This window comes from Anomaloglossus baeobatrachus, chromosome 8, assembly GCF_048569485.1.
Source record: "Anomaloglossus baeobatrachus isolate aAnoBae1 chromosome 8, aAnoBae1.hap1, whole genome shotgun sequence".
NCBI classification, from domain to species: domain Eukaryota; kingdom Metazoa; phylum Chordata; class Amphibia; order Anura; family Aromobatidae; genus Anomaloglossus; species Anomaloglossus baeobatrachus.
Window position 1 is genome coordinate 199,773,226 of NC_134360.1, and position 25,481 is coordinate 199,798,706.

Genomic DNA, 25,481 nt, shown 5'->3' on the forward strand with positions numbered 1-25,481 from the left:
ATCGTGAAGGGGTTAATATAATAATACCTTATTACCTTATTATTGTTATTAATAATAATAAACGATCTAGATTTAACATCAGGGTTTGGAATTTTGTAATACCGGTCCAAGAGCGCCAGATACTGTTTTTTTCCCTTGTCTGCGAGGAGAGATGCAAGCTCAGCATGTGAGCTCACATCAAAATTAGGGACAAAACCAAGGAAATGCTGGTACATCCTTGATTGTTAAGGGGTTAAAATAATAATAATAATAATAATAATAATAATAATAATAATAATAATAACTTATTATTGTTATTAATAATAAACTATCTAGATTTAACTTGCAAGCTCAGCACGTGAGCTCGCATCAAAATCAGGGGCATGCTGGTACGTCCTTGATCGTGAAGGGGTTAATATAATAATACCTTATTATTGTTATTAATAATAAACTATTTAGATTTAACATCAGGGTTTGGAATTTTGTAAGACGGGTCCAAGTATGCCAGATACTGTTTTTTTTTCCTTTGTTTGCAGGGAGAGATGCAAGCTCAGCACGTGAGCTCGCATCAAAATCAGGGACATGCTGGTACATCCTTGATCGTGAAGGGGTTAAAATAATAATACCTTATTATTGTTATTAATGATAAACAATCTAGATTTAACATCAGGGTTTGGAATTTTGTAAGACGGGTCCAAGTATGCCAGATACTGTTTTTTTTTTCCCTTGTTTGCAGGGAGAGATGCAAGCTCAGCACGTGAGCTCGCATCAAAATCAGGGACATGCTGGTATGTCCTTGATCGTGAAGGGGTTAATATAATAATACCTTATTACCTTATTATTGTTATTAATAATAATAAACGATCTAGATTTAACATCAGGGTTTGGAATTTTGTAATACGGTTGCAAGAATGCCAGATATTGTTTTTTTCCCCTTGTCTGCATTTGGTTCAACTTTATTTAAATGGCACTTAATGGATAAATTATGTAGACGTCATGGTTATTGCAATTTGCTTTAGCGTCCTTTAAACAGTATGGATGTGATTTCTCATGTTATCAATCATTTAAAACAATTTGGGAAATAACATTTTGGCATGCCTTTCCTGCTTTTTTATTTATGCCATTTGCTTAGCTTGTGGAATGCGCTAGCTTTTTCTATTTGGCAAATGCACTTTGTAATATCTATTATGGCATGGTCAAAGTATAATTTATTGTCAAATAGAAAAATAGGTCAACAGTAATGTCACTTGATGATCAACCCCCCAAGTTTAATAAAACATCTCTCCAGCATGTACTCTAACTCAGCAGTTGATATTTTATTAGGCCTACCTGGCTATAGCAGTGGTGTAATTACTAAGCTGTCAGAATGATAAGTGGGATTAATGGCAGTGTGATGCACTTTAGTCTGTACAGTGCTTAGAGAATTGCAAGATGGTATTATTATAGGAACCCGTCTGTAGTGGCATATTCACCGTAATAGGAAATATAAATAAATAAATGGCGAAACACTACATTTTGGTTTTGCGCTCCGCTCCCCCCCCCCACCCGGCTTCATTTGCATGTGACATTCGCAGCAGCTGTTTATATGCAAACTGCAGCGGCTTAATAATTAAAAGAGAAATGACTTGGTGAGGATGTTCTCCGCCATAACTAGTAATCTTTGCAATGGCTTTTCTGCTGCCAGGCGGCATCTTTTTTATTCCATTTTGTTTTGTTACCTAGTTTTATGATAAAGAAAAAAAATAATTCTCTAGTTTAATTACAGCTTTTTGCACTTTCACTGCCTGCCAGCTTCATGCTACATGCTCATTAGTTTGTAATGCATAAAAATGATGAGTAAAATGTTTTAACATGATTTATAGAAGGAGAATTATCATGGTAAATTAATCTGATTGAATCCATGCTGTGGTATTTAGAATTATGGAGGTACGGCTCTAGAAATCCATTTCACTTAAAGTTAGGAGCACAAGAAAAAAGGGTTTGGTCAGATTACCGTATTTTTCATTTTACAAGACGCACCCCAAAGTTAGAGCTAAAAAAGGTAAAAAAATAAAAAGGGGTCCATCTTATACTCCAATAGTGTCTTACCGGGGGTGGGGGCAGTAGTGCTGGAGCGGGGTCAAAGGAGGCAGGGGCGGTGCTTGAGTAGGGTGATGCTGCAGGCGGTGCAGTGGAAGCTGTGCTGGCAACAGTGGGTGCAGTGCTGGCTGTGTTGAGCAGGGTGGTGCAGTGGATGTCCCAGATGCTCTATCAAAGAAATGGCACCTGCAGTCAGCACATGCACAGACTGAGCTCCCGTTTCAAGATCTCATCTGCGCACATGCCACCTCCAACCACCATTTTCCTTAAGACCGCTGCTGGGAGATCAATGGACCAGAGGTGGCGGGTATGCAGATGAGATCTTGCACCAAGTGCTCAGTCTGCACATGCACCAACTCCGGCACCATTATTTGAAGCCCACACTGCCGACAGAGCATTTGGTACACCCATCGCACCGCTCTGCTCCACAGCAGCCAGCACAGCAACCCCTACTGCCGCCCACACAGCCGACAGAGTATTTGGGACACCCACCACACTGCCCTGCTCTACAGCAGCCTGCAAAGCCCCCACAGTTGCCCACAGAGCTGCCACCAGCACAGCCCCTACCGCAGCCAGCATAGTGCCCATTCTCCCCCTCCTTGCAAGCTACATTCAGATTTTAAGACAGCCCCCTCATTTTCCTCCCAAATTTTTGGAAGAGTGCATCTTATAATCTGAAAAATACGGTATCTGTTATTGTAATTTTTTTGTTTAGTCTTTTTATTGATCTATTTGTTAATTTTAACATACAGTGTGTCCACCCATATCCTGTCCACTGCCATTAACTTGAGAATGGCGGCAGCTATAGGCATAGAAGTGGTGGCTATATATAGTAAAGTAGCCATGCGCTACGCAATGAAACCACCTATAGCACCACCTGGTGGAAAACAACAGAGTTAGCATTTTTATCCTGAAAATGGAACGAGATAGAGAAAAAAAGTGAATTAAAAAATTGTAGGACATCCTCAATTGATTATGAATCGACACTTTTCATACAGAAATGGCGGTGGACAGGATATGGGTGGACACACTGTATTAATGATTAGACGTGAGCAGATTGATTGAATAATAGGGGTAAAGCTGGGCTCTACTGCTTGTAAAGGGGAGGTGCTTTGAGGGAAAAAGACTATAGACAATATGATAAATCCCAAGCACTGAATCAAATGCAAAAGTAATGCAAAATATGTTTTTTTATTAGTAGATTATTTGCAAAAAGAATAGAAAAATGCCACACTCCTCCTGCCCGTACCTCTGGGACCCTGTGCCCATTTCTCGTGTGCCTCAGGCACCCTCTCTACTCCTCTACTTGCTTTTCATGTCTTCCTGACTCTGGCAAACTATTCTTGAAAAGTAAAATGCCCTATCTAAATGCAGTCCTCAGATGTCGAATTCGTCTAATCCACCGTTCTATTACAAAACAAGACCTTGACAAAGGCCTAACACAGGCCGCAACGTTGGCTTGGCTTTGCTCTATTTGTAGTGGCATTTTTCTTTTCTTTGTGCAAATAATCTACTAATAAAAAAAACCCATTTTGCATTACCTTTGCGTTTGATTGAGTGCTTGGGATTTATCATATTGCAGATTGATTGAATGTGAAATAAATTAGTGTTGAATTCTTATGAATTGAATGAAAATACAACAAGATATGCAATTCAGTTCATGAAAATTACAGCAATGGCAGTTAACATTTTACATATTGTAGAAGATGGCATCAGACAGACAAGTGTCACATGACTTCAAGCGTGATCAGGTTGCCTTTCCCACAATGGTTTTTAATTATCACATAGTATCAAAGACAATTAGGAGATATTACGATAACCTGTATAAAACCAGAAGAAGGGAATGCAGCTGCCATTATGTAGTGAATCTGAATAGTAATAGAACATCATGACTGTCTGCCCAGCTTCATGAAAGCCAAAAGTCCTGGCCTAGCATAAGGGATTCATCATTTATAGTGATGATCAGAATATGTGAAATGGACTGGACTAGTGATGGTGAGGAGCGGAGTAGTTGGAGAGGTAAGAAGTAAGGTAAGGATAAGGATTTGGGTTTAATTTTATAGATCTTGCATTTATTATGCTCTGGGATCTGGAGAGATCTGGAGCATAATAAGAAACATTACACTTGTGAAGACTGATATCTCTGTAAATCAAATTTCTTTCCTCATGCATTCATTTCTAACATTGGAAAATATATATTTTCTTAAAGATGATGATGACTCATTTAGTGGTGTTCAGATTTATTCATCATCATTAATGTCACTTTGATATTATATATGATGCAATTATTATGTGCTCATACTGTAACCCCTGACATTGTAACAAGGATGAGGCACAACTTTAAAAATTGCACTGTTGCTTAAGAAAAGCCTGTTACAGATTTTGCGTAAGGGCCCAGGAGCTTTGAGTAGCATTTCTGCTTTTTGAGGGGAACATGGTGCTCCCAGGAGACCCATATTGAGGTCTATATAGTGATAAAGTGCTTTCAGGTATCCATTACTCAAGGAAACTGTCATGGCTCCATTCCTGGGTTTGAACCAGTGATCTCTTGTTGTGGGTCGGCCCTCTTGGTCAGACCACAGTCTGTTTTGTGTTAGTCTAACTGCAGAAGGATGTCTTGACTTTTTTTGTAATGCTTTGCCTTCCTGTTTCACTTCTCGTTTGGTTTGCCCAATCACATTTTGGGAGGGGCTGTTTATAGTCGCTACTCACTGTCAGGTTTCCAGGTTTTCCAGTTCTCTTTTGAATGAGCTTGCCCTCAGTTAACATGGAGTTTAAGGTTCTGTTGCCCTACTTCCTGTCCAGCTGCTTAAAAGGCCGCCTCTCAGCCCAGTCCAGTGCCTGAGTATACTGCTTGCTGTGTGCTCCTGCTTTGCTGCTGCTAATCCTGATTGCCTCTGGATCCTCCTAAAGACTACCGACCGACTCTGGACCATACCCGGTTTCTTCAAAGCTGTGCCCGGATTCCGTCTGCCATCTTCGGTCAGCACTCTGCCTGGTTCTCTCCGGTTCGTAACCACTCTGGACAATCATCCCGTACGGACACTCCTGGACTTTACCGCTTGCCCCTTGTGTCCCGGCTGCTGCGCATTTAGGCCTTCCGGGGTGATTGCCGGACAGTCCCTGTATAGGGGTTTGCTCTGGTGGTCTCCCTGGGGAGTCCGGTGCGTGGCCCCGGGAATTCCCTCCGCTCCGATTCGGGAAGGTATTACATGTGTTATTGTGTTACTGTGTTTGTTCTGTTGTGTATCTATCGTGGTTACATGTTATAAAACATCTTGTACCCAGAACTCGTCTCTGATTGTCATTGCCCTACGCTATCGAAATCCTCAGAACATATAATAAGTATTACACTCACATGCCTCAGTGCTGGTAATATTTCTGGATGGATAGTTGTCTGGAGTCCCAGCTCCCTGATTAAGGTTTTCTTACTGAGATATTGCTATTACTGTCCCCTGACGTTTGTATGAATCCATTCCCAGTTATCTCCAAATTTCTTTCATTTATTTTTAGGAGGGTTTCCAAGTTATCTGTTATTTCTTTGGTTTCTTCTATTCCATCATTCCTGTATGACTGTGTTTGCACGTTCCTAGCCCTGTGTCCCACCCTCAGTGTAATACTATTGTATGTACTGAGGATTTCGATTGCGTTAGGGCAATGACAACCAGAGACGGGTTCTTGGTGCAAAGACGTTTTATAATATGTAACCACAATATGTACACAGAACAGAATATACACAGTAGAACATAAACACAGTAAATACCTGCCGGGTTCGAAGCAAAGGGGAATTCCCGGGACCGCGCACCAGACTCCCCCAGGGAGACCACCAGGAGCGAACCCCTATACAGGGGCTGTCCGGCAATCACCCCAGAAGGCCTAAATGCGCAGCAGCCGGGACACGAAAGGGCAACAGGTATAGTCCAAAAAATGTCCGTACGTGATGTGAGTCCTAGGGTGGATATGAAACGTAAGGGACCGGGCAGAAGTGCCGACCAGAGACGGCAGACAGAGTCCGAGCACAGCTTGATGAGACAGTTGAAGTCCAGAGCTGGTGTCGGGTGTTTCAACAGGATCCAAACAGCAATCAGGAGATGAGAGCAGCAGGGCAGGAGTACACAGGAAGCAGTACACTCAGGCAACTAGACTAAGCTTAGGGGCGGGCTTTTAAACAGATGAACAGGAAATAGGGCAACAGAACAGAAAACTCCATGTTAACAAAGGGCAAGATCCTTCAGAAGAAAACTGGAGATCCCGGAACTCTGACAGTACTCCCCCCCCAGAAACGGCCTCAGGACGGACCAGGGCCAGGCTTGTCCGGGTACCTCCGATGAAACTGAGCAACCTTCCGGGGCGCTCGGATGTTACCCACAGGTTCCCAGGAATCGTCCTCGGGGGAGTACCCCTGCCAACGTACCAGATACTGAAGCCGATGCCGATGGAGCCGGGAGTCAATAATGTCCTCAACCACAAACTGCTTCTGGCCATCAACCATCACCGGCGGAGGAGGAGGCACGATACGACCTTGAAACGTATTAGAGGAAACTGGTTTCAGCAGAGAAACGTGAAAGACCGGGTGTACCTTTAAATTGTGCGGCAACCTCAGCCGACAGGCCACAGAGCTCACTATCCCGGTGATTTTGAACGAACCAATGAATTTCTGTCCCAGCTTCTGCAAAGGAACACCTAGTTTCAGATTCTTGGTGGATAACCACACCGAGTCCCCTACCTTATACATGGGTGTCTGTTTCCGGTGAGTGTCTTCCGACTTCTTGTAACGCTCCTGAGCCGAAGCCAAAGAGTCCTTTAAAACCTCCAGATTCCGCTGTAGCTCCGTCAATCTGTCCTCCACCGCTGGCACCGAAACCACCACCGGTGACCTAGGCAAAATATTGGGATGGTAACCCAAGTTAGCGAAAAAGGGCGTTACCTTAGTGGAGCTGCTCTGAGTGTTGTTATACGAGAACTCCGCCAAAGGAAGCAGCTGCAACCAATTGTCCTGCAGATGGCTGACATAACATCGCAGGTACTGCTCCAGGGTTTGATTAGTCCGTTCGGTTTACCCATTTGTCTGGGGATGCTATGCAGAAGACAAACAGACATCAATATGGAGTGCTGAACAAAACCCTTTCCAGAACTTAGACGTGAACTGCACGCCCCGGTCAGAGATGATCTCATCCGGTACCCCATGCAACCGAAATATATTCTGGATAACCAAATCCACTGTCTCTGCGGCTGAGGGAAGACCGGCACATAGAATAAAGTGAGCAGCCTTTGTCAACCGATCCACTACCACCAAAATGGTATTGTTACCGCCCGAGATGGGCAACTCCACAATAAAATCCATTGAGTAGGAGCCACACGAGGGACCTTGCACCGGGCACAAACCACACATGAGTGGACATAGTCTTTCACATCCTTTAAACAGGTAGGCCACCAGAAAAAACGACTCAGAAATTCCTAAATTCCTGCATCTTCTGTACCCCCCTATGACCTGCCAACATGGAGTCATGGACCAACTTGAGAACCCGAAGTCTTACAGCCTCCGGGACATAAATACGTCGCTCTCTCAACCACACACCATTTCGAAGGACAAGAGTCACATCATTCGGGGGGGGCAGCAAGAAATATGTCACCATCATAGGTCAGCTTGATGTCCTTCCACAAGTCCTGGTCCCGGATTACTCCAACAAAATTGGCATCTGATAAAACGGTCTGAGACGGGGTTCCAGGCACGGAGTCCATGACGAGGATTCTGGACAAGGCATCGGCTTTCCTATTACGTGACCCTGGACGGTATGCAACGATAAAATTGAACTGGTTAAGGAACAGGCTCCAACGGGCTTGCCGTGGAGACAGGCACCTGGCAGATTTAAGGAATTCTAGGTTACGATGGTCTGTGAGAACTATCACTTGTTGCGCTGCTCCCTGTAAGTGGTGTCTCCATTCCTTAAAAGCAGAAATAATCGCCAACAATTCCTTGTCCGCAATGTCATAGTTCTTTTCTGCAGGGGACAACCGGCGAGAAAAGAAAGCACACGGGTGCAAGAGACTCTTGTCCCCAGTCCTTTGTGAAAGGATAGCCCCTAATGCATAATCGGAAGCATCGACTTCCACAATAAAAGGGAGTGCGGGATTCGGGTGTATTAGTATTGGCGCTGAGGTAAAACAAACCTTGAGACGATTGAAAGCTTCCTGGGCCTGGGCGGACCACACAAACTTCTGCCCCTTTTTGGTTAACAGAGTGATAGGACGGACGATCTCTGAAAAGTTGCGGATAAAGCGTCTGTAAAAGTTATCAAAACCGACAAAGCGTTGTACCTCCTTGATGTTTCCCGGTTCCGGCCTGTCTAGAATTGCCCGTATCTTGCCAGACTCCATGTTCAGTCCCTGAGGAGAGATGACATATCCTAAAAATTGTATCTTTGAGCAATGGAATTCGCACTTCTCCAGGTTAATATACAGGTGGTTATCCCTCAGACGGGTAAGTACTGTCTTGACGTGCTCCTGGTGTTCCTGTAGGGAATCAGAAAAGATCAAGATATCATCCAGGTAAATCACCATGAACTGGTCCATTATATCCCTAAAAATATCGTTGACTAGGTGTTGGAAAGCCGCAGGGGCGTTACAAAGTCCGAAAGGCATCACTAGATACTCATAATGTCCATACCGACATCTGAACGCTGTTTTCCACTCGTCCCCGGGACGTATGCGGAGTAGATTATATGCCCCACGGAGATCCAATTTAGTAAATATATTGGCCTGTTGTACTCTCTCCAATAGTTCGGGAATCAACGGTAACGGATACCGGTTCTGGATGGTTAACTTATTTAGTTCCCGGTAGTCGATACAAGGTCTCAGAGTCCCCTCTTTCTTTTTCACGAAAAAGATGGGTGCCCCTGCTGGTGAGGTAGAAGGTCGAATAAATCCCTTGGCTAGGTTTTCATCGATGTAATCTTTTAGTGCTTGTAACTCAGGTGCCGCCAACGGGTAGACATGACCAAACGGGATCTCTGCCCCTGGGAGTAAGTCTATGGGACAATCAAACGGTCTATGCGGGGGAAGCCGATCTGCTTTTTTTTGTCGCATATATCAGCAAAGTCATTATAAACTGGGGGTAGAACAGGTACCTGTACAGTGCCCTCCGCATTCGGTGTTACTGGAACCGGTACAGTTGGACTAATGGTCGGACCACTCTGGGGTGGGAAGGATATTTCTTTAGTCTCCCAATCGATGACTGGATTTGTAGACCGCAGCCAAGGAATTCCTAAAATTATCGGAAAATGGGGAGAAGAAATCAACATGAAAACAAGGGTCTCCTGCTGACCTGGTTTCATCACACATTCAAGGGGTACTGTCTCCCGATCAACTGGTCCGGAAACTAATGGAGAACCATCTACCGTCTCCATAATAACCAGTGAGGATCTTTGTTGAGTCTGGATACCGTGTTTCCTGGAAAAAGAAGAGTCCATGAAATTTCCCCCTTCCCCAGAGTCTATCATAGCAGATGTAGGAATTAACTGTCCCTCCCACCGTATCTGAATGGGAAGCGAGCAATGGGTGTATTTCCCTTCTGGGTCCTTAGGTGAAGTTGACATCAATGTCGAGGGAAATACCGCATCCAGGTGTAAACTTGCCTCAGAGATATCGGACTCTGCGTCCATGTTGTCACACTCTGCCATTGCTGCCAGTACCTTATTCGGGCGATTTGGACGTTTTGGGCAGTCAATCAGAAAATGGTCCGATTGACCACAATAGAAACACAAACGCTCACGGAGCCGATGTTCACGACGTTCGTTGGTCTCTCGCCTTTGTAGAGAGTCCACTTGCATAGGAACATCTTCGGCCTCCCGTGGCGTATTGTGAGCGGGTTCTCTAGAAGGAAACGCAAAGTTGGTTACCCGGTTTACAGCTGCCCATTTTTCCTGTCTGCGTTCCGTCAAGCGGGTATCGATATGCACACAGTGTTGGAGAAACAGTTCAAAATCCCGTGGAGATTCGGCACGAGCTAACTCGTCCTTGATGGTACCGGACAAACCCTTTCTGAACACTGACAATAGCGCATTATTTCCCAGTCGGTGTCTACCACTAACCTTTTGAACTCAGTGGCGTATTCGACGACAGACCGCTTTCGCTGATGTAAGAAAAGCAGAGCCGATTCAGCGGTAGCACGGCGATTAGGATCATCAAACATTTGCGCCATTGCTGTTAAAAAGTCATCCAGGTTATTTAAACGAATATCACGATTCTCAATCATAGGATTAGCCCAAGCCAGTGCTCGTGAGGTTAACAACATGATTATACATAACACTTTTGACCGGTCAGACCGGTAATAATCAGCATGTACATCAAAAAACAGTATACACTGGTTAACAAACCCACGGAACTGACTTCGATCACCACTGAAACGAAATGGAGGTAACCTAGGCATACCGGGAGCTGATACGGATGTAGCGGGGGTGGCTTCCTGAGCCTTCATTCTGGCTTGCAAATCCTGAATAGCCGGACCCAGTACCTGGTGATCATGGCCCAGCTGTACCTCCACATCTCTAAGCTTAGTTTGCACCGCCTCCATCTCCTGCTGCAAGGAGTTAATCATGGAGAAAAGCTGATCTACTCGTGTCTCCGTCATTGCCCCAGCGAAATCCTCTTATTGGCCTGAGTATAATGTAAACTATTGTATGTACTGAGGATTTCGATTGCGTTAGGGCAATGACAACCAGAGACGGGTTCTTGGTGCAAAGACGTTTTATAATATGTAACCACAATATGTACACAGAACAGAATATACACAGTAGAACATAAACACAGTAAATACCTGCCGGGTTCGGAGCAAAGGGGAATTCCCGGGACCGCCCACCAGACTCCCCCAGGGAGACCACCAGAACCCCTATACAGGGGCTGTCTGGCAATCACCCCAGAAGGTCTAAATGTGCAGCAGCCGGGACACAAAAGGGCAACAGGTATAGTCCAAAAAATGTCCGTACGTGATGTGAGTCCATGGGTGGATATGAAACGTAAGGGACCGGGCAGAAGTGCCGACCAGAGACGGCAGGCAGAGTCCGAGCACAGCTTGATGAGACAGGTGAAGTCCAGAGCTGGTGTTGGGTGTTTCAACAGGATCCAAACAGCAATCAGGAGATGAGAGCAGCAGGGCAGGAGTACACAGGAAGCAATATACTCAGGCAACTAGACTAAGCTTAGGGGCGGGCTTTTAAACAGATGAACAGGAAGTAGGGCAACAGAACAGAAAACTCCATGTTAACAAAGGGCATGATCCTTCAGAAGAAAACTGGAGATCCCGGAACTCTGACCCTCAGCCTGTGTGCACTTCATTTATGTTTATTGATGTTTTTGTGTTACACTTGGTTTATAGTTTAGGGCGCAGTCAAGGATGCTCAGGATCAGCCTTCGACGAGTAGGGGCGCCATTACGTGATCTTAGAGTGTCAATGCACACAATAGAAATAAACGTGTAATTGCAATAATTTTTTTTGGAGAAACTCTTAATTTTGGGGAACAATTTCAAGGGTGGCAACAGATTAGACCATGACTGTATAAATTGGGTACAAAACGTCATATGAATGTGTCTTTCCCATTGCTAGGCTTTGTTCACACAACGGTAAAATTGTCACTTGTTTTTTGGTTAATATATGAATTATAACCCAACAGATCTTGACAAGTTTTGACAGCTCTAAGTGACAAGTCAACAGGTTTCCATTGGATTGCGTTTTCCACCAATGGCAAGAACAGCCCTACAGATTATGCTATTCTTTTTTTTGCAAATATTAGAGCTCCTGAGTCCTGACCGAAAACTGAAAACAAAAAAAGCAGAAGTAGCCTCATTTGATACTATTGTTAATTGTTTTTGAATCTTTGTGCTCATTCATTCTTTGCAACCAATTACATATTTTTTTTCCAACATGGAAAGAAATAAGCAAAACCAAGATTATTAAACTGTGCAATTAATATGATTACTTTAAACTGTAAAAACTGTGGAATAGTCTTCAAACATGAGTCATATTTTATGTCTGTTCACTTCAAAGTCAACATTCAGCTCATTTGGATTGAGTTGTAGAAGCGTTTCATGTTTCAAGTGCTGTAAATATAAATTTATCTTCAGTGACAATTAGCATGTCTCTTTGTAACTGTAAAATGTTTCAATTTAAGTGAATTGCATCTATAGCACTTAAGGCAAAATATATTACTGTATTCATGTAATGGCTATACCGCATATCCTATGTAAGACGTTAACGAATATTCAATATGTAAATAGTAGCATTTGGAAAAGAAGAAATAAGTGCAAAAACATCACTACTGCGCTCATCTTTTCCTAGACATTCAAAATATAACATTTCTAACAAATTGCCAATATTTGACTAAATATCTTTCTAAAGGTCATTTTTTGATGAAACATTTTCTTTAAATGAGTTTTGGAGTGCTTGTACTCTGTCCGTTTTGGAATCTAATATATAAAGCTGACTGTATCTATGTGTGTGTATGTATGTATGTATGTATGTGTGTGTATGTATGTATGTGTATCTATGTGGTTGTTAGTGTGTATGTATGTATGCATGTGTGTATGTGTGTATATATGTGTGTATGTATGAATGTGTGTGTGTGTATGAATGTGTATGTATGTGTGTGTGTGTATGAATGTGTGTATCTATATAAGTGTGTATGTATGTACTGTATGTGTGTGTGTATGTGTGTATGTATGTGTATTTGTGTGTGTGTATGCGTGTTTGTATATATGTATGTGTGTGTATGTATGTATACATGTGTGTATGTGTGTATATATGTGTATGTATGAATGTGTGTGTGTATGAATGTGTATGTATGTATGTGTGTGTATGTATGAATGTGTGTGTGTGTATCTATGTATGTGTTTATGTATGTACTGTATGTGTGTGTGTGTATGTATGTGTATTTGTGTGTGTGTATACGTGTTTGTATATATGTATGTGTGTGTATGTATGTATACATGTGTGTATGTGTGTATATATGTGTATGTATGAATGTGTGTGTATGAATGTGTATGTATGTATGTATGAATGTGTGTGTGTGTGTGTATCTATGTATGTGTGTATGTATGTACTGTATGTGTGTGTGTGTGTATGTATGTGTATTTGTGTGTGTGTGTGTATGCGTGTTTGTATATATGTATGTGTGTGTATGTATGTATGTATGTATGTGTGTGTGTGTGTGTGTGTGTGTGTGTGTGTCCACTAAAGGAATTCGCACCGTCGCATTTACAATCACGAGATTTTGCACAGCCACCTCATTTGACCCAGGGAACATCACAGACTATGTTTTGAGGGGAAAATATAAACCAGCGCTTTACAGTTATTCACCAACAAACCTGGTTACATTAAAGTCAATGGAGTTGGGAGCTACAGGTCATTAATAGGAGCTGTAATTAGTTGACATATGCAACAAAGGACATTGTTAGTATAAGAAGCTTATGTGTGAGGTAATATGATTTCTAATAAAAAAGAGACAGTCAGAGGGAGACAGGGAGAGAGACAGAGAGAGACAGACAGAGACAGACAGAGATAGACACACCCAAAGAGACAGACAGACAAAGAGAGAGAAAGATAGAGAGACAGAGACAAACAGAAAGAGACAGGCAGACAGAGACAGACATACCCAGAGAGACAGACAGACAGACAGACAGAGAGACACAGAGAGGCAGAGACAAACAGAGACAGGCAGACAGATATACAAAGACATACAGACAGACAGACAAACACAGAGAGAGAGACAGAGGGAGAGACAGACAGACAGACGGAGACAGGTCGAGAGAGAAACAAAGATGGAGAGACAGACAGACAAGCAGACAGGGAGAGAGACAGCAAGAGAAACAGATAGAGAGGCAGACAGAGAGAGACAGAGAGAGAGAGACAAAAAGGGAGAGTCCGAGAGAGACAGAGAGAGTCAGAGAGAGAGAGACAAAAAGGGAGAGTCCGAGAGAGACAGAGAGACAGTTAGTTACTATCCCAAGCAACGTCGGGTACTACAGCTAGTTGTATATAAATTAAGGAAGGTTAAAAAAATATGGGGACATAGGAGGTAAAAGGTATTGTTTTTATTTTTCTTATTTAGTAGACTTTTAGGGCAAACCTGTAATTTAAAGTGATTTATAATCGTTACATGTAATTTCTAAAATATTCGTTAGAGGTAGAGTTAATATCATTTAAGCATCAGATTGGAAATTAACAGTAACTTAGAATAATTTACATTTAGAAAAATTGCTTATCTTTAGTCAAAAGTCCCTAATAGGGGTTTTCTAAAACTAGGTTTCACTAAATATTAGTGATGGGAGAGCAATAAAATGTTCAAATGCTTCTTATACAATTTAAGTGGGTCAGATGCTCGGACAAGCTAGAACCGAGTAACGTGCATTATGGAAAGTCAATGATTGGCCTGTTTGGGTCTCCACCCACAGCCAATCATAAGCAGAGCATTTCCGGTGGGAGGGCTGTTATCAGTCCATAAAACCTTTGAAAAATCAGTCTTAAGATATTTCTTGGCCCAGTCTTCACATTTTATCTTATGTTTTTTGTTGGTCGTTTTTCAGCCTTCCTTACCTTGGCCATGTCCCTGAGTATGGCACACCTTGTACTTTTTGATACTCCAGTAATGTTGCAGCTCTGAAGTATGGCCAAACTGGTGGCAAATGGCATCTTGGCAGGTTCACGATTGATTTTTCTCAATTCATGGGCAGTTATTTTGCATCTTTTTTGCCCAACATGCTTCTTGTGACCCTGTTGGCTATTTGTCATGAAATGCTTGATTGTTCTGTGATCACGCTTCAAACGTTTGGCAATTTCAAGACTGCTGCCTCCCTCTGCAAGACATCTCACAATCTTGGACTTTTCAGAGCCCATCAAATCTCTCTTCTGACCCATTTTGCCAAAGGAAAGGAAGTTGCCTAATAATTAAGCACACCTTATATAGGGTGTTAATGTCATTACACCACACCCCTCCTCATTACAGAGATGCACATCACCTGATTTACTTAATTGGTAGTTGGCTCTCAAGCCTATGCAGCTTGGAGTAGAACAACGTGTATAAAAAGTATCATGTGATCAAAATACTCACTTGCCTAATAATTCTGCACACAGTGTACATACAAGAATGTTGTTTTATTCCCCAGGAGAGCCATTCAGAAGTTGTGCCTGACTCTCCCTGGGGTGAACCACAAAAAAAGGAATTAAGTTCCCTCAAAAATTTAGAAAAATTCACAGCAACAAAGGGCAACACTGTTTACCTGCCCAGGCCACAGAATCAAATATTCTAACAGGATGCAGCAAAACCTGTTAATAAAGATGGCGTCTACAGGTGCAAAACACTGATGAAGCAACCACTCACACACTGCCAATCCATGGAGGAGGTGATTGCTGGTATTAAGATTGCCCACAAATGGCTTGTATAGGGCACCGTTCACATGTGTAGGTGCACAGTGTCTGGGTTACAGCCTATTGATGACACCCATACTATTAGATTAGGTGTGCTGCCCAGCACTATATGAGTGCACCACACAGGAACAGAGACCCTAGTTTACAAGGCCTACATTAATGGGCATGGCTGCATCCTATATTAAGAGATGACAAGTGCAAAACAAATACACATCATGCAGTGAAACAAACCTGAGCATTATGTTCAATGTTTCACAAACAAAATATCCGGCACCCGCAATAATCAGCAAAGCTCCGCAAGTATCTGAGCACCCCGATGCTCATGTGAGTAACAAGCAGTGCCAAGAACACTCGACCATCACTACTAAATACCAAAACCCTGGAAAAGTAATATTTTTGGATCATTTCTTGCTACTTTTGTCCATATTGATTCTCAAATACTATGGTAAAGAGTTGCCTATATTTCTACGGCAGCCGTATGAGCAATATCCATGCATGCTTCTCATTACTTTCACATGATACAGTTAAAAGTGTCTTGATCAGAATTGTTCCTCCAATGATAAAAGGTCCAACGAGCTGTATAATTGTCAGCAGCAAAAATACTCACTAAGCAAATGAAATCTATTTAAATGCAACCGTGTCGGATTGCATGAGCAGCTCTTGGGTGATTGTGCTTCCAGCTGCAATCACTAATGTATTGTCTGTTCACAACTACTGTATGAATGCGGAATTGACCACGACACTTCAGAGAATGAGATTTATTTATATGGTGACGACGTCCGTATCGGAGATATTCAGTATGCAAGAGATTTGTATGTTAAACTATTTAACTTTGCGGTCATTATAATGAAGATCTTTATTTTTATGAAAAGTAGAATTCTCCGAGCAGGGAGCGCAATAAAAATAATTTATCGTCAATACTGTCTCTCCACCAGAGCTGTAAATTTAATTTAGGTACTTGGTGTAGTGTAAAGAGAGTGACCAAGGTCTCCAAAATAGCACAGTAGGATTTCTAGTTTCCTCCCAAAAGTTAGATCGACAGAGAAATATTAAAATTGATCTAGAATGTTAGTACTTATTTCATTAGAGTCTTGGAGTCTCATAAGAATCTTTTCAGTTTCATTTTATGTGCTTTGGCGCGGCCTCCAACAATTAACATGTCCTCCTTCAATATAATATCTCACTGTAAATATGGACGTGATATTCTCTAGAAATGAATGAGATAGTAGATGGGGTGGTGATCTTCTAAAGCAATTTGATCTCAATTTGGAAAATCATAAACAGATTAAACTCTTTTTGGCTTTCTCCACTACAACCTAAAAAACCCCAAAACCATATTGTCACGATTCCTTGTGCAGAACATTCTGTATTCTTCTGCCATGCTCTCCTGCAGTGCCGGTATTTGTTGCCTATAGTGCAATGTGTTTTGCAGGATGAATGCTCTGCTGGTGATTTCACGCTGGTCCTGGGAGGTGCTCTCCCAGATGCTTCTCATTCCCAGTGATTGCTCTGCCTCATTGGGGAGCATGTTAGCTCAGAATGCCGCCAGTCGTACTTCCTGTTTACAGTTGTGATGCTGGCTCCCGTGGTCCTCAGTGTTCAGATCTTGGTCTCTCGACTCCGGACTGCTGTTTGCCCGTCTCTGCCTGTCCTCATCTGTTTCTGTTGTTACTTCAGACTTCCTCCTGACCACATCCTCACCTGCTACCTGTGTCTTGTACATACTCGCCTGGAACCCTGAACCTTCACCTTGTATCCTGACCTCGTCTATGTCTGCCACCCGTGTACTGTCGTGCTCTCCTGGTTTATGATAGCGGCCTGCCTGGCTACCTCTCCATCTACTGCATACATGTGGTATCTAATGCCACCTTTTGGCAGACATCACACATATTAAGATTCTGTGATATATGGATTCAAAATACTTCAATCATAAACTGCTAAGAGTCCATACTGTCCCTCTGGGTGCTTCCAATTTGATATGGTGACTCTAGAATGATTTTTCATATACACTCCAGAATATTGAAATTGAAACACCAAGAAGGAAAAGTTGTGGATTCATGGAAATCACAGGATGGATAGATATGTTAATGATATGTATACAGTGGAAAAATAGAAACAAAATGTTCAAAACATCTTGATTTATTCAGTATCGGCTATGATCCCATAGAAGGTGTCAGAGACATGTGACCACGTGTCACAAGCACATGACCAGCGGCCAATCGGCATAGAAGGTGTCAGAGACATTTGACCTCGTGTCAGCAATGATGTCACCCACACATGTGCAGTAGCAAGAAATCTGGACATAGTCTCCAGTGCTCGCACATGTGCAGTAGCAAGAATTCTGGACATAGACTCCAGAGCCACAGCAACCGTAACACACACACACTTTGGTATTATTGAGGTTATCAATGGTTGTCTGAGAATTTGTTTGCCATGCTGAATGTACTTGGGCAAAAATAATCAAAATTTGCTTGAAACTCCCTTTGCAATAGTTGGTCAATAACGTCCCAGATGTGCTCAATAGGAGACAAGTCTGGAGATGCTGCAGGCCATGATATCACATTCGGGTCCCTCTGGCTGCTTATGGTAGGATAGGCAACATGTGGCCCTACATTATAGTTTTGACTAATGGCTCATGAGACACTTTAACGCACTCTCCTGAAGACCTCTTCAAGGTGTTGCCCTTGTGGTCTCCACATCAGTCTCTGGTTATCATTGCATCCAAGACTCATCGTTGAAGAAGCTAGCTCTCCATTCCAGTCTCTATAGCTGTTTTGGTCTGCACCATGACAGTCTTTAAGAGTTGTGGCATAAGATTAATGAAAATCCTGAAGCTTAATATTGGCTTTGTGGAAAATGTTTGAAACCCTAGGATTTGTATTTGACATATATTGTACTTGCAGTACTTAATGGATCTCTACACACCATCCATCAAATCAAACAGTGCTACTTTGGCTTGTAGTAAGTCCGGGCCCCTCAAGTCTTGTTTCTATGTTCCATGCAGCTCATTCTTAGATTTATTTGGAGGGAGAATGAGTGGTTTGGCCATTTCTTCAAAGTGACTCAGAAGTAAATTTTCAAAAAGACAATGCCAGGCCGCATATTGCTTCTACTCCTGTGAGCCACATGTGATGTCTAAAAGTGCTACCATGTCCTGCAGTGTGTCCAGACTTGTCTCCAATCGAGCACTTCTGGAACATCATTCTCTTGCAATAGCAAAGGGAGCTGCCAGCAGCGGATTTTGATAATTTTCAAGCTTAAGACATTCCTCAGATAATCCATAATGACCTCATTGATTGCATGTCAAAGCATACAAGTGTGGAGATTTCTGACTGTGATAATCATATGTGATATTGATTAAATTGAGACATTTTGAAAATATTGATTCTATTTTTTCATCATTGCTTATCATGAACTTGACAATTAGAGGTGGTCCGAACCTTTACAAGATATCATTTGCCTAGGTTAATTGTGCTGATATAATGTGGCTTGTTTAAGTGGCCTTAATAAGTTAGAACCAAGATTCTAGGGAAAAAATGATACAGGCAAAGTTCTGGCAAAGGACAATCTCTAGTTGCCATGATGCTCCTTATGGACGCGTGAATCCTGTATCTGTTGAGTGTTCTCATCACATAAAATAATAGACTTTTATATAACTTAAAATTAGATGTAAGAGGAATAATAAGTGGGAAAAAAAACATGTATAAGAGAGGAAATATGATAAGCAATTAACAGGAAGAAAGATGTTATTGTGAATTTGGCTGTATGACGAGTGCCTTGGGCTTTGTTACCTCATTCTTAGCAGGCGTTCAGTAGGAGTGAATACAAGAGTGGGATAAGAGAGAGGGAGATTATTCATATATATTGGGGAAACCCTTGATGCCATCTGTGACAGATAAAATCTGCTAAAATGTGTAAAATGCTTACAACTGTTTTTAAGGGACATTTGTGAAATTTGATGTGCACATTACCCAAATCTGGAAATTCGCCTGAAATTGGATTCTTGTTGAATCCAATCACACATCTCTAATGTCAACCGATCCTATAATCCCCATAACTCTACAACTTTTCCTTCTTGGTGATGCAATTTCAATGTTTTTGTAATGTAATTTTCACGATAAAGTTTTAATATACTCTTCTTACTAGCAATGTATTATACTTTTTTTTGTAGGGATGATCGAATACTTCGATTATCCGGCTTCGTGAATATTTTCCGAATACCTTTCCGCTATTCGACTATTCGATGCGCAATATAAGTCTATGGGAAGCCCGAATAGTTCTGAATAGTTGTTATTCGGGTATCCATAGACTGACATTGCGCATCGAATATTCCAGAAAAGTTGAATAGTGGCGAGGTATTCGGAAATTATTCGCGAAGCCGGATAATTGAAGTATTCGATCATCCCTATTTTTATGCCAAAATTTTGTTGCGTTTTGTATTCATTTTAGTTTTTTTAGACACTTGTGGCAATTGTGAGTTATTTTTAAAGTATTTTACACCATCTGTCAATTTTATTTTGAGCTTGTCATGAAAGTCATTTTCCCAGTTTGACATATTTATGGGATGTAACTTTTTAAAAATGTCACCCAAATGTTACAAAATCACTATAGTATGGCGGTGGCATGAAAAGTGGAAAATATTTATGTAAGACAGAAGTCTTGGATAAAAAGAGGTTCACACCGAAAGAAAACCCCCATAAAATTATCAAACTTTATTAACAAAATACTTAAATGTGCAAGTAAAACCAGGTTGCTTCACATATAAATCAGGATAGGGGCCCAGGGCAGCAAATCCCTAATATCTCCCTTCCTGACCGAGGAGGTTGGCACCCTAAATACAGCGCAGTGGCCCGCTTAACGATGGCTAGCCCTTCTGACCCTATGCTGAGTACCAAAGTGCTGCTGATCTAAATGAAGGGCTTCCAAAATTCACAGTGAATATTCCACATTCATTCAGACCAGTTTATAGTATCCCAGATGGATTTCCCATCCAAATCATGTTCAAAATATCCCGTGATTGCTTATAGATAGCTTCTTGAAGACAATACTACCAATTCGGATAACAATTATGGGGCAGAGATCATCTCAGCTAGATTAACACTTGTTAAGGTCATAACAGCAAGGCAGATTTAATTATATGTGTGCAAAAATATTCATCAATATTCATCATAATTGATGATACAAAAACAAGACCCAATGGCCAGTACTTAGCCACACTCAGCAGCTCATTGGCCGACGCGTTTCTCCCACAAGAGAAATCAGTTGGAGGTTCATCAAGGGCTGTCCTCAATCAGACCACATCCTATGACAAGAATATAACTATGTCATCCAAAAGCCATCCTCCATCAAGGTAGTTTTGTATACCGGTCAGGGACCATGCTGTTCTCCATAAATCAGGACGCGCACTGATAATGTGGTGGCTGGGTACTCAGAAGCGCACTGTGAGAACCCAGCACACCAATGCTTGATTGAGTACCAAACAGTGGCGAGCATGTGCGCCCATCACTTTACTTATAGGTACTGAATAGAGATGAGTGAATCAATTTTAAACTAATCAAATTCATTTAGAATCTCCAAATTTAATTGAGGAATATCTTAATTTTTGGGTGATTTGCTTTGCATGTATCTTTCAAAAAAAGAATCTGGCTAGCAGTTATGGTGCTGGATTGTGAGAGCCAGTAAGTGGTTAAAAAATGTATTTCTATAGGTCCTAATTTGGGCTCTTCCACATACTTGGCCCCACATGGTCAGTTTCATTTCAAATTGAATTTCTTTGATGCACATTCAATTTGAATGAATATGTTTTGGGCAATTCACTCAGCTCTGGTCTTGAAACTCTTAAAGTGAACCTGTCAAGTGCAGTATGCACCCAGAATGACAAGCACTTCTTGGCGCATATCGCTAATCCCTGCCTAACTATCCCTGTATCTAGTAACATAGATAAAGAGATCCTTAAAAAGTATTTCTAAAGAGTTTTTATAATATGGTAATGAGGCCACGGACTTGCTACAAGTGAGTTAGTTCCCTTGGCTAGTCGGCCCCCTTACCATATTAGTACGCCTCTGTGGGCATGCTAACATGCTAATGAATGCACAGCATCAGAGGCTTGGTCGCTCTCACCTCTGCCAGCACTGCTGGTTTTTGGCTCAGTGCCCACTAACAGAATGTCCTAGAACTTTCGGTCATGTGCACTACACCAGTTTGAAGTCAGAACGCGTACACCCAGCTTCATAGTGCGCATGACTGGAAGTCCGGGACTTATGATCGTGCGCACTGAGCCGAAATCCAGCAAGGGGCGTGGTGTCAGCAGAAAGCGGTGAGCTCGACCATCCTCTGACTGCACATTCATTAGCATGTTAGCATGGCCAAAAGGGTGTGATTACATGCTAAAGGGACTGACTAGCCAAGGAAAGTAACGCCCTTGTGACTAGTCACAGGCCTCATTAGCATATCATAAAGGATCTTTAGAAATACTTTTTCTAAAGATCTCTTTATATTTGCTACTAGATACAGGGACAGTTAGGCAGGGATTAGCAATATGCAGCCAGAACTACTCGTGGTTCTGGGTGCATATTGCACCGGACAGGTTCCCTTTAATAACTCATTGGAAGGATATTCAAAACCAGATAATCAGTATTTCCCGATCATGATATGAAGATTGTAATATAACAGTTGCATTTCAGCATCCATTTTAATAATTATATTTACATGAAATGTTTTCCTTGAGATGTTGGCTGTAAGCATACTCTTCTTTTGTTGCTACAAGATTTCGCTGCAGCAGGTGATGTGACGAGGGCCATTATTGATCTTTCTATGTAATCTAATTTGTTGCATGTAATTCAGTTGTTGAGTTCACAACCTCTCCATTCTAATGGTTTCATTCCTACGGAGTAAGAGAAAATACTTTGCCCTATAAAATATTTATCATCGTTGCTTGTATTACAGGTGCCTGAAATGTGCAGATGCGCCTTGTCAAAAGAGCTGCCCAACTAACTTGGATATTAAGTCATTCATCACAAGCATTGCAAATAAGGTAAAGCCTTCTCAAGGATTTGTAGCCGATTCTAAGACACTTCCACAGGGAAATAACATTATGTTCCTTCATATACAATATAAATGTACATTGTTCTGAATATTATTATACAGTTTACAAAGCTGCATATGAAATAAGACTAAGGCGGGCTTTGCACACTACGACATCGCAGGTGCGATGTCGGTGGGGTCAAATTGGAAATGACGCACTTCCGGCATCGCATGCGACATTGTAGTGTGTAAAGGCTCGATGATACGATTAACGAGAGCAAAAGCGTCGTAATCGTATCATCGGTGCAGCGTCGGCGTAATCCATGATTACGCTGACATGACGGTCCGATGTTGTTCCTCGTTCCTGCGGCAGCACACATCGCTGTGTGCGAAGCCGCAGGAGTGAGGAACATCTCCTACCGGCATCACTGCGGCTTCCGTAGGATATGCGGAAGGAAGGAGGTGGGCGGGATGTTTACATCCCGCTCATCTCCGCCCCTCCGCTCCTATTGGCCGCCTGCCATGTGATGTCGCAGTGACGCCATACGACCTGCCCCCTTAATAAGGAGGCGGGTCGCCGGCCAGAGCGACGGTCGCAGGGCAGGTGAGTCCATGTGAAGCTGCCGTAGCGATAATGTTCGCTACGGCAATTATCACAAGGATATCGCAGCTGCGACGGGGGCGGGGACTATCGCGCTCGGCATCGCAGCATCGGCCTGTGATGTCGCAGCGTGCAAAGTGCCCCTAAGGGCTCATGCACATGTTTTAAAAAACTTCTGAGATGTAATGAGATTTGATAGATCACCTATAGAAATAAGAGTAGTCCTTCTACACCTTAGTATTGCTTTTGTATATAATCAGAGAAATACAAAGATTGAATTTGTTATATTCCTTATTAGGCTGCTTTCTCATTTCCGTCTTTTTCCATCAGTTGCAATCCGTCGCCTTGAGAAAATACGGTATCCTGCAAAATAATTTGCAGGATTCAGTTTTTTCCCCATAGAGTTGTATTAACGATGGATTGCGACTGATGGGCTTGCGTTGCATCCGTCCCGTGACAGATTGGTTGTGGAATGACTTACCGTTGGGCGTAAGTGTGCCGCCCTGCAGCAGTCGAACTACTTGGATCCGGGGTCGATGTGGCTCGAGGATCTCTGGACCCGGGGGCTTGCAGCCACTTCAAAATGTAAAGGGGGGAATATTTACAAGGGAGAGTTCATGACACCACCTGTGGTTCGCGGTAAGGGGAGTACCGCCGCTGCTGATGGGAGTACCCGGGGGAGATGGAGCGTGGCAACCAGATGATGTTCCCTCCACGGGTAGGGGAGACCCCAGGACTCTAGAGAATAGGTGGAGGATGGCGTGGTGCGGGATGTGTGGGCAGGCAGGACGCAGGGAGAGCAGTATACTCACTCAGACTGTGTGGATGTTGGTGCTACCATTAAGCAGACTCTGACACAGAAGTAAACCAAGTCTCTGGTTGTCGCTTCCACTCTGTGGAGCTCATCCGGGAATCTGTCCCCACTGGTATTGCTTAGTGGTCCAGAGCCTGCCTCCATCCACATGTAGATAGATGTTTCTGAGTGACCGCATGGCCTGAAGCGGTCAGGGTCCCACTCCCTATATTTAAATAGGAAAGTTGTGCTCTTGAGAGCTGACACTTGGGATTTCAGTGGGCCGCATAAGCTGGAATGCTCTATCCCCCGAGTTATGTTGGTGTCTTTGATCTCTGAGATCTTGGGGGAAGTTCATAAAGAGACTATCCTCCACAGGTGAATTACCAGGTTGCGTGAAGCTACTCCCTGATCTAGGGTCCTGTACCCCGCTGTGCTCATTACCGGTCCGGTTACTGGACTTTCCCGTGCCGACTGTTCTCCAAAACTAAGTCTGGGCACCCTTCTCCAATACCCTGCGACCGGGTCTCCGACACCTCCGGTCCCAGACCACCGTCTGCAACCTAACCAAAGTCACCCAGGGAGCTACAACTCCCTCAAGCCCTCACTCTCTGAGGGCTACTTCTCAACTGACTATGTCCCTCCCACTAGTCTGCCTGACCCCTAGGCGGGTGGCCCTTTTCCAGCTAGACCACCCACTGGTGTGCCTGACAGGGTGTGGTATGAGGTGTGGTTAGAATTTGAGTGCTGATGGAAACAATATCAGAGTTAGGATCCCAGAACCATGGAGGATGAGTTCTGCACCATAAGAGAAAGGAGTGCAGTTCCTTGTGACACCCTGATAGGGTCAGGGGCATCACATAAGCAACACACAATGCAACGTTTTTTGTGTGAGTCAAAAAAAACGGACAGTGACGGATCCTTTGGCATCCGTTGTTAGTTATAATGGAAGTCTATGGGCGTAAGAATCCGTTGTCATTTGTTAAATGATGGAATCAGGTGACGGATCTGTTTTTTTTTTTACTCTAGGCATGCCCAGATCGACTGTAAATTAATTTCTGGTCACAAAAATCTCTCTCTCTCTCCGTTTTTTTATACTCTTCGTCACATCACTTTCGACACAATCTGTGCCGGATCCGTCCCATCAGTCATAAAACGGCCTGCGACTGATGGGAAAAGATGGAAGTGTGAAAGCAGCCTTAATGAAATAAAAAAAATCATCATGACTTTGGATGCTACATTATCATGAGCAGATTAAGTTAATGGAGGTCCCAACACAGTTGAGGTTACCTGAAGGGGATGTCATATGTCTGGAGACATGCCATCTGGGAAATAAGGTTACAAATATACAGATCCTTAGCCTTACTTATGGCTTTTGACTCCTCAAAATAAATACAGACCTTGGCAAAATAAAAATCACATAGAGGCATCAAGTACTGTATATAATAAGGCAGGACAGTATCTGATATTGGATGGCATTACACATAATAAGGGAAGACTGTGTCAATAGATTTCAATATGTATAATGGAGAAAAGTATGTAACAATTTATGCCATTGCACATAATAAGGGACGACACTTTATAAAAAC

The 25,481-nt window shown here is 42.7% G+C and overlaps 1 protein-coding gene across 2 annotated transcripts in view; it reads left to right on the forward strand.

The window, feature by feature from the left end:
- DPYD (dihydropyrimidine dehydrogenase) overlaps positions 1-25,481 on the forward strand; it is a 1,712,944-nt gene that overhangs the window by 469,323 nt on the left and 1,218,140 nt on the right. For both annotated transcript variants that reach the window (XM_075321045.1, XM_075321044.1), the window contains exon 4: positions 22,421-22,508. In XM_075321045.1, coding sequence (XP_075177160.1) covers positions 22,421-22,508 — 88 coding nt within the window. The remainder of the gene's footprint in view (positions 1-22,420; positions 22,509-25,481) is intronic.